This window comes from Heptranchias perlo, chromosome 16, assembly GCF_035084215.1.
Source record: "Heptranchias perlo isolate sHepPer1 chromosome 16, sHepPer1.hap1, whole genome shotgun sequence".
NCBI classification, from domain to species: Eukaryota; Metazoa; Chordata; class Chondrichthyes; order Hexanchiformes; family Hexanchidae; genus Heptranchias; species Heptranchias perlo.
In genome coordinates this window covers 33,608,075-33,617,703 of record NC_090340.1, presented here as the reverse complement: position 1 = coordinate 33,617,703, position 9,629 = coordinate 33,608,075, and the positions used below count along the sequence as shown (strand labels likewise).

The following is a 9,629-nucleotide window of genomic DNA, read 5'->3' as shown; positions in this document are numbered from 1 at the left end:
AGGCCGTGAAGGTGAAAATTACTCCCGGATATTGGAGCAGCGAGGAATGTATAGCTCTTTAGGGTTTCTTTTATGACTGAGGGCAGGGTCAATCATTCACAGAACACGTTAAGACTTGCTGTTTGCAATCCCCTCCTCCAGTCTAACGATAGAAAATGACTGACAACACTAAAGCCCAGGGACATTTTGAAGGCAGCTGTGATTTTATTTTTGGTATTGAACAAGAAAATTGAGGAAGCTTGAAGTTTTGAGTTAAATTTCCAGTAATTTTTCACAGGTAAAAAAATGTAACTATCGATTAAGTTAATGTAATAATTAACAATACAATAAAAGTGCAAACACGCTATATATTGGTACAGAACCAACCCTGCCCCTCCAGACTCATGTTGCATTGCCTGCCAACTATCCTGTTCCTTTTATCATATTCCTTTTATCATATTCCTATCCATACATGACTGCTCCATTTCCTGGCATTATCCATGAACACTGCCACACGAGATCTACTAGTGGTGATAATATGCTGCAAATGTACTTACTGCTTGCCTTTCCTCTCCACTTTAGCTATTGAAAACAACACGAGCTTTAGAGCATATGAACGTCCTGAATGAACAGTCAAGGAGGATGGAGAAAGAAAAAGTTGAAAAAAGTCTGGAAAAATTGAAGACCATTTCAACTCAAAAGATATTCACTAACATGCGAAAGGTGTGTTGTAATTATCTTATTGTATTAATTATACAGTTTCACAATGTTATTGGCCCGTAAATTGCTCCAAACGGCGAACGAACAGCGCTCGCCGCTCCATAGATTTATACTCACGCAGAAGCTTAGCATGGGCTTTTGTGCAGCAACTTCCTTGAACGGTGAGCTGAAAACAGTCCAGGGTTAACTCCTGGGAATCTAGGACTTGTGGGAGAGGCAAAAGAAGCAATCTCTCCCCTCAACCAGACTGCAGCATCCTTGACAAGCCGCAAAGAGTCAAAACCATGCAGTGAAAGCTATAACAATAAAATCATTGTAAAACCAGTTAGAGACTGCAAAATAAAGAGAGGGTAAGACTAAAAGACAGAGATAAAAGAGACAGAAGGAAAAAGTAAAAAAAAATTATTATTTTTAATTTGAACATTTTTTTTTAAAAACGTCCAAAAACTATTAAAATCAGGAGTAATGAGACTACACATTTTAAAAAAATGATTTTTAGTGCCAGAGAGGTTGTTTGGTAGTCATTAATACTACACTGTTAAACTTAGTTAAGACCTAAAAAACTCAGCGTAGCTGTTTTGTGTCAAGATTAGTTTGTGTCCAGCTGGAAAGTGCAGCAAGTTGGCACTGGTCCATTGATTGCAGAAGTGAGGTCTCTTTAACGCGAAGCTGACAGGTCACAGTGAACCAGGAAGAGCAATTTCCGCGTTTGACTGAGCACGAGCGGTCGCCGGAACTTGCTCTTCGATTTCATCACTCATAACGGTGAGTGGTGTTAGGCTCATTGTTACTTTAAAAGCAATTTCCAGTCCATTGTTTATATCAAAACCCAAGATAGGATTTGTAATGTTTATGGAGAAATCATTAAATATTAGACCGAACAACCAAAATGAAATTAAATATGTCTAATATCAATATATAACAGATAAAATATTAGCCTGTTATACTTCTAACATATGAGTTGATCTCCCATGGTGTTGCTCATGGTAAGTCGGAGATTATGGTCACTCTCTGGCTTTGTGTTGCTGTTTCTCTCTGTCTTTCTCTTCTGCTTCTGTGTCTCTCTTTTCTTCTACTTCTCGCCCTTTAATTCTTCTTTTCGCTTCTCTATCTATGCTCCCGATTGTCTCCCTGGCCTGTAATTTCCTCAATGTTGCCCCTTTAAGAAAATCATTGCGCCCACCAGTGGATAGCAGGAATTACACACAAGTTTCCTGGAGAAGCTCATTTGCATACCCATTGGTGCAAGCGTTGGTGTAAAATGGGTGTAAGCAGCGGAAACTCCTGTGCAGCCTTTAAAAAACATCGTTCACAGCCTGCACTCTGGGGGACAACAGGTAAGACAGTAACAGTGCTTTGCTCTTTCATTTCTCTTTCAAATCATTTCCCTGCATTCCCTATCAAGATTTTGATTATACTTAGACAGAATTATGATCACTCAAATGCCATCGGTGCTCAGAGGACAGCAGAGCAGTGCTCCATCCAGGAGAAGGATACAGAACTTACATAGAATTACATAGGATGGACAGCACAGAAACAGGACATTCGGCCCAACTAGTCCATGCTGGTTTATGCTCCACACGAGCCTCCTTCTACCTCTCTTCACCTAACCCTATCAGCATTACCCACTATTCCTTTCCCCTTCATGTGTTTATTTAGCTTCCCCTTAAATGCATCTATGCTATTCACCTCAACTACTCCTTGTGCTGATGAGTTCCACATTCTAACTACAGTGATACTAGCTTCAGTGATATAGACCTATAAGCCGTACTGCAGGAGACTGAAGGCAGGAGGCACAGACTCCTGCGTATGCGTACCACCAAGCCTCGTGTCACCTGGAGGGAGTTGGCAGTAGCACTGACTGCCAACTCCCTCACTCCCAGGACTGCAGAATTTGCAGCAAAAAGTTCAACGACCTGAGCAGGGCTGGCAAGTTAATACACTGACTAAGTTTTTCCTCTCTTCCTTGCCCACCTAACTTTTCAGCACTGTTAATATGCTGAAATCGGTGAGGAAATTCACCCCTTTTTTTTCTCCTTCCTGGTGAGTGGTATGGCAGGGAAAGCAGTCATCAATAGCTGCAGGCAGCATTTGGGGTGGATTGGTAGGGAAAATGTAGGCCTCAGCAGCTCCCTTCCCATTCCTTCCCCAATCCCTCATGCTCCCCCCCTCCACCCCTTCGATCCCATCATGTCCCCAACCCCTTCCTATCAGCCTCCTCAATCCTATCACTACTCCTACCCTTTCCCCCTTGAACTACCAACTCAACCCCTGTATCCTCTCCTTCACCTTGGTCCGTTATCCCTCACCTCACCCATAATCCTCAATCCACTCTCCCCCAAGGGTGATGCCAAGAGGGCAGAGGCCCCCTCACTCTCAATCAGTTTCCGTCCTCCCCTCCCATTCTTCCTATCTGCTTCCCTCAAGAGTATTCTTTGCTTTCAAAATTCAACTTTTTTTTAAAAGAGCAAATCAGAAGGAGGAAAGAAATTGCCTATGTGCCAAGGTATTAGAAGTACAATCTCTGTCTCACAGGTGTACGCAATTAGTAATGGCCTTTTATGTCAACAAAACATGGGTGAGGTAATTAGCTGGCTTCAAAATTCAACTGGTGTTTTTTTTTGAAAATTAAAGTAACATAAAATGAACAAGGACACACTCTGGAGCCTAAATGCATTAGAGCCCGAAACTGGGCACTATCCAGTGCACGCCAGAATGGAGAGGCCCAAGGACCCGCCTCAATTGGTCCACGGGCCTCACCATCATAACCACGGTGAGCTGTGGATGCCAATCGAACAACTCGGCACAACTCCCCGCCCCGAGCCTGACCAATATCAGCTGGCTCAGACTCCGGCCAAAGCCCGTAGGAAAGTCCGGGCGGAGGGGTTGAGGAGGAGACGATCGGGAGGAAGGCAAGCGCAGGCCGGCAGTGGCCGTAGTCTTAATGAGGAGGCAGGAAGAGCTTACCTGCAGGCTTCTTCCGCAGCCTCCAATGGTCCCTTTAAAGACCGCTAGGTTAGGCCACAGTTGAGCCTGCAAAAGTGGTCTGAGCTTGTGCAGCACAGTTTAAACAAATTTCATGAACGGGTCCGGAAATGGCTGCAGGAGCCTCATTTCAATATTGACAGGAGGTCTGTGCTTATTACAGGCAACTGCCATGGCAGCCTAAAGAAGGTCATGCCAAATTTGGCAGTAGCCCAGGTGCTCGCATAAATCGGGCATGGGCCTGCCCACTGCTAAATTTGTCATTGTTGCACCTGATTTATGCCAAATGGGCACAACAATGTTGACTAACCCCTGTCTCTCCCTCTGCATTTTTGTCATAAAGAGGCAAGCAGTATTGTAAAATCTAGTAAATATACAGTAACTTTTTGTTTTCAAAGTTGCCAGAAAAAGTTTCTAGGACAACGCCATCAGACCCACGCCAAGTATCGGTAAAGCCATCTACAGGAGCCTTAGGAAGTCAGTTTGGAGACCATCTACCTAAGTTTGCGAGCTTTCTTCAGAACCCCCCAAAAAGGATTGGTAGGAACAGCGAAAATAAATTATTTTTTGATTTGCAGTATCACATCATGTAAATAAAGTAGCTGTGCATGATTTATGATAGTTGATAATTCTACTGTGCAGTTACTAAAGCAGTGAAACTATTTTATAACTATAGCTGAAAGGCATCCTGATGGCACAGTGGGTAAATGCACCAGCACTATACTCAGTCATGTAGGTCAGGAGGGTCGCAGATTTGATCACCGTAATGACTGAGCTGATCTCAACTGGGGCAATGGTGGCAGTAGTACAATTGACCTAATTGTCCCTGTGCTAAGAAGAGGAAATATCAACCAGGATTTACACTCCTGATCACAATCCTGTGACCCGTGCTAAAAGTGTGCATCTATGGTTGTCTCATAAGGACAGGATTAGGCTCTACTGGCATGTCCCTGATGGGCAAATAGCCTGCCAATGCTCACTCTCTAGGCTTGCCCATAATGAATGGCTATTTGGGTGAGGTAATTGAGAGTTGCTGGTGGAACTATACTCCAGAATGATCACTATCTTCAAGAAAGAAGGGAAGAGTGGGGTGGGAAAAAAACCATGTCACTGGAATAATTTGCCAACAAAATAATATAGATAATTATTCCTAAATCTTGTGCTCAAAAGGTTTCCTATTAGTTTGAATGTTCTATGACTGCCAGTATGATCTTTGAATTGAAAGATCACGCAAGATACTTACGGATGAGGAGGGCCATTAGGCCCATCACAATTCATCCATCTAGAACAACGCTCCACTCCCCCAATTGTTACATCTCATTATTTATTAAATGATTTCAGGGTTTTCTCCTCTACCATTTGGTCCAGAAGTCCATTCCATGTGTTGTTCACTCTGCGTAAAGAAGAACGTTCTGATACCAATCCCAAAGTTACCTTTTGTGAATTTGAACCTGTGTCCCTTTGTCCTACTCCTCCTATTTAATTTAAAGTAGTATTCCAGGTTAACCTTTTCCGTACCATTTACTATGTTGTATATCACCTCTCCTTTCCAGGCTGAAAAGCCCAAGTCTCTCTGTTCTTTCCTCATTACTCAGAGTGCAGGGTGCAGACTCAAAGATACAGCGTTGTAGCCCTATCAGCAGTAGAACATCACAATTTCTGTCCTTTAGCATCAATATTTAACATTTTTGTCAGCTTTGGCTCAGTGGTAGCACTAGTGATGGCAGTCAGAAGGTCACGGGTTCAAACCCCACTCCAGAGACTTGCACACATAATCCAGGCTGATACTTCAGTGCAGTACTAAGGTGGTGCTGTACTGTCGGAGGTGCTGTCTTTTAGACAAGATGTTAAACCAAGGCCCTCCTTGCCCTCTAAGATGGAGGTAAAAGATCCCATGGTACTATTTGAAGAAGAGCAGGCGAGTTCTCCTGATGCCTAGCCACCATTTATCCCTCAACCAACGTGACTAAAAAAAAATTATCTGGTTATTTATCTCGTTGCTGTTTATGGGACCTTGGTGTGCACATGTTTCCTTGCCTTGTGTTCCTATATTACAACAGTGACTGCACTTCAAAAGTACTTAATTGGCTGTGAAGCACTCGTGAAAGGCGCTTATATAAATGCAAGTTCTTTCTTTAATATTTAACAATCATAGTGTCACCTGAATCTGTATATTAATTTAGCTGTTTATGTGATCTCCAGTCAACAGAACAATTGTTGAATGGTGTAGAATTCAGCACTACACATCAGAAATGTTCCAGATTCAATCTCTGATCTATTCTGAGTTAGTCCATCTCAGTAGGGTTACAATGAGCAAAGGAGGGGGAAAATTGGCCCATGTTCCTGCTTCTGGTCCCTATCCAGTGATGCCTGCTGGGCGTGCATGAGTGGATATCAGGTGAGGTTAGAATCAGACTCAATTTCAATCCTTGCAGTCTGCCAATGTTGCCCAGTCTGTCAACGCTCGCTGTAATGGTTTTCATGTAGAACACTCACTTATGCAAAGTACCGGAGCACCACTGGTGCATGTGGAACTGTACCTGAGGCAAGTAAGTGTGGAAAGAGGGTAAAGAAATGAGTTAGAAAGAATATTTTTGGTTTTTTACTTACAGTCAAATTTTGTGGATGATCAAGGTTTACGTTCCTGAGACAGTATTTGTTGAATTTTGGACCCAGTGTAATTTCATGTTGTTTCCATTTTCTTTGAAGAAAATGTAAAATGCTGTAGCAAATGGAGACTGAGGATAATGTGTCTTAAATTGAATATTGTTACTTACATGATGTAACCTTCGATTCAAAGGGATTACAAACATAAAATCTTTCTCCTGCAGGACAGTCAACTTCAAAATTTTCAGTACCATTTAGTAGATTAAGTTTGCCAATTAACACACCAACGTCAAGGAACACGGATAGCCCAAACAAGAATACAAACAGTGTGCCAGGAAGTGTCAATCTGTCCAAACTGAGTAAATATAGCGGCACTTATTCACGTTCCAGCCAGATCCCCAGCAGTCTCGGCAGTCGTGGGACAATCACAAGAATGCCCTCTTTGTCAAAGGTCTTTTCTACAGGTGGAAGCAAGCATTTAAATGACTCACGCGAAGCCTTATTTGGATTTCTTTCCTTTGATAAAAAGCTAAATGAGATGCTTGCAAAGGTCACTAATGAGGATGTTAAAGCTCAATCAACAAGTTATGAAACACTCAAACCTGAAGAGGTTCTAAGATGCAGGTAATAAAAATGACTGTAGTGACCATTTAAAACAAAATAAGCAAATCAAATGATTTTAATACATCCTGATTCACCCTGTGACAGACACAGCTTCATGTTCAAGCCAGAATTATTGGAACTGTCACAACATGCACACTAATATTTTCTTTCAGTGCCTTAAAAATATTTGCAAAATCCTTTTTTCTTCCCAGTTCCCTCAACCACCTGATACAGCTGCAGTGAAAACTCCCCTGAGTCTGGGTTATTGGGTATAAAATATAAACAATTTTTGCCTTGGTTTGTATACTTTTTTACACTTTTTATCAGAGCAAATACTGTTTATATTATTCTAAAGGGGAGATGTGGTTCAATTGGCATCTACTAATCAAAACAATAACCAAGGATTACATTTATGTAAAGGTGTTTAGAACCTTTAAGAAGTGTGGCAAAATTCAGGGTGTCATTAATTGTTATCGTAACTTTGAGTGGATGTTGTCATACCCACTGTGTAACACTTGTGGGGAAATAACAGTGGAAAATTTGTATCTCCATGGGTATGACATCTTAGCACCAAAGCAACATTACAATGCAGTCTCAACCAATTTTCTTGGATTACTGAAATACTTGTTACATATACAATGTTTTTTCTTTATAGCGGAAAGCACAATACATGAATTGCATATGTAATTCTAATAGTTTTTACAGTTTGTTCTCAGGGTGTGGGCAACGCTGGCAAGGCATGTTTATTGCCCATCTCTATTTGTTCTGACAACTGAGTGGCTTGTTAGGATACTTTAGAAGGCATCAAGAGTCAATTACAGTGTGGGATAGGGGTCACCCGTAGACCAAACTGGGTAAGGGTTTACAAATTTCCTTCCCTGAAGGACATTAGTGAATTAGTTGGGTTTATATGACAATTCAGCAGCTATCATTGGTCTGGTGCTAGCCACAAATGACCAGATTAATTGAATTCAATTTCACAACATGCCATGTTAAGATTTGAACTCACAACCTCTGAGTTGTTAGTCGAGCACCATAACCACTACACTACAACTATAATAATTATGAAATGTTGAGATATGTAGTTTATTTTTAGCAAAAACAGATATAAACTAATAACAAATAAAATAATTACTACATTTTCAACACATATTTAGCCTAGTATGTAGTTTTAGATATCTTTAGTGTTAGTATTCAGTTTCATTAAGAATTGGATGTACATATCTTATTCAAATGTATCTGTTACATGTAATGAAAAAACACCAAGATTAAATATGAAATGATATAAGAATGATAGAGGTAAGACACAAATGTATATGTGCCTTTGTGTACCTTTTAAGCCAGTATGTGCAGGAGTAGCACAGCTGAAAAGTACACAAACTAGCCCATAGCTGAACAAGCAGTGACCCCATATATATTTGTAATTCACCATTCAACTATCCATTACTTTGTGTTTCTTCGCCTTTGTTCATAGTAGTGGTTGATTATGTCAGGGTGATTTGACCACAGAGCAAAGAAATTGTTGGTAATTAATGACGCATCAAAGGCACATCAGCATAATGGATGCCCGATGTTGGTTGTGCAAAATTAAATCTGTACACCAGAATTTTTTGATTGTAAGGATATCATTTTAAGGATAGCTTATGAACTAAGAGCCAGTCTTGAGAAATTACACCAAGTGGTAGAAGAATGATTCCCTGTGGAATGGCTGCCATTAACAAACATCAAGAGTTTGATTTATAGTTTATAGCAGGTTTATCCATCCTTTCATTGCACACTATTAACTATATATTTTTTTCCAGATATTTGCGATTGTCTCAAAACAACATTTCTACCTTGCTGAAACAATGTGAAGATTCTGGGTTCCAGGTCGATATTCATCCGCATATGAAAGAGTCTGAGGTCAATGTCGATGGGGTTTTTTCACGTTCCTACAGTTCTGACATGCTGTAATGCAAGAGAGTCATTTTTTTTAAATCACCCTTATTTACTTTTATTTGTCAGTACACCTCAAACTTCCATCTTTGTGATTTTGAGGCATTTTAGTGCCCACCGGAATTAACTAGAATGAGGTTTCACTGTCCAGTTTGAGATCATTTCTATTTTATTGCTCTTCTTCAGCCAAAATTCGTACAATTTCTCAGCTGTTGTGTAACCTACATGTAAGAATCACGTGTGAGTGCAGAAACTCAGCTGAGTAACTATGGTTCAAATAAAATTTTCTATATTTGGGCTTCAGATGATCAGTTTCTTGTTGTCAACACTGAACAATTATGTCCTTCCAAAAGAAACTAATAAGACACTTTTGCCTTCACATTGGGTACATGTTTAAGATAAGATAGCTAACCGAACCAACCATTTATTAATATTTCAATCTGTTTATTAAATAATTTTTCAAAGCCTAGATAATTCAGAATATTAAATTTGTTTGCTCCATGCTTGCTACCATTTTAGTTTTTTTAAAATTAACAATAGTTCATGCTGTTTTAAAGTACAAGCAAATAGGAAACGAGGACAACTTGTCTAAATATTGTCAATTATAATGGGACCATTGTCGCAATTATGGTGTTAGGGTAAGATCCGATGACTTAATTTAACTTTAACATTGGGGCAGGGAAGTGAGGAGGGACCTGGTACATTATTAAAATAAAGATCCAAGTATTCAGCACCCGCAGCTAGTATTTAAACTGTAACATCATTCATAGCAGAGTTTCTCCTGTTTTACAGAAAACTGA

At 40.3% G+C, this 9,629-nt stretch overlaps 1 protein-coding gene across 1 annotated transcript; it reads left to right on the top strand.

Annotated features, from left to right (window-relative positions):
- Positions 1-3,273: 3,273 nt before the first annotated feature.
- Positions 3,274-9,127, top strand: LOC137333421 (uncharacterized protein C16orf78-like). Its single transcript, XM_067997572.1, has 4 exons — positions 3,274-3,282; positions 4,083-4,224; positions 6,516-6,915; positions 8,697-9,127. The coding sequence occupies exons 1-4, from the start codon at positions 3,274-3,276 to the stop codon at positions 8,845-8,847; spliced, it is 702 nt and encodes a 233-aa protein (XP_067853673.1). The 3' UTR covers positions 8,848-9,127.
- Positions 9,128-9,629: the final 502 nt, after the last annotated feature.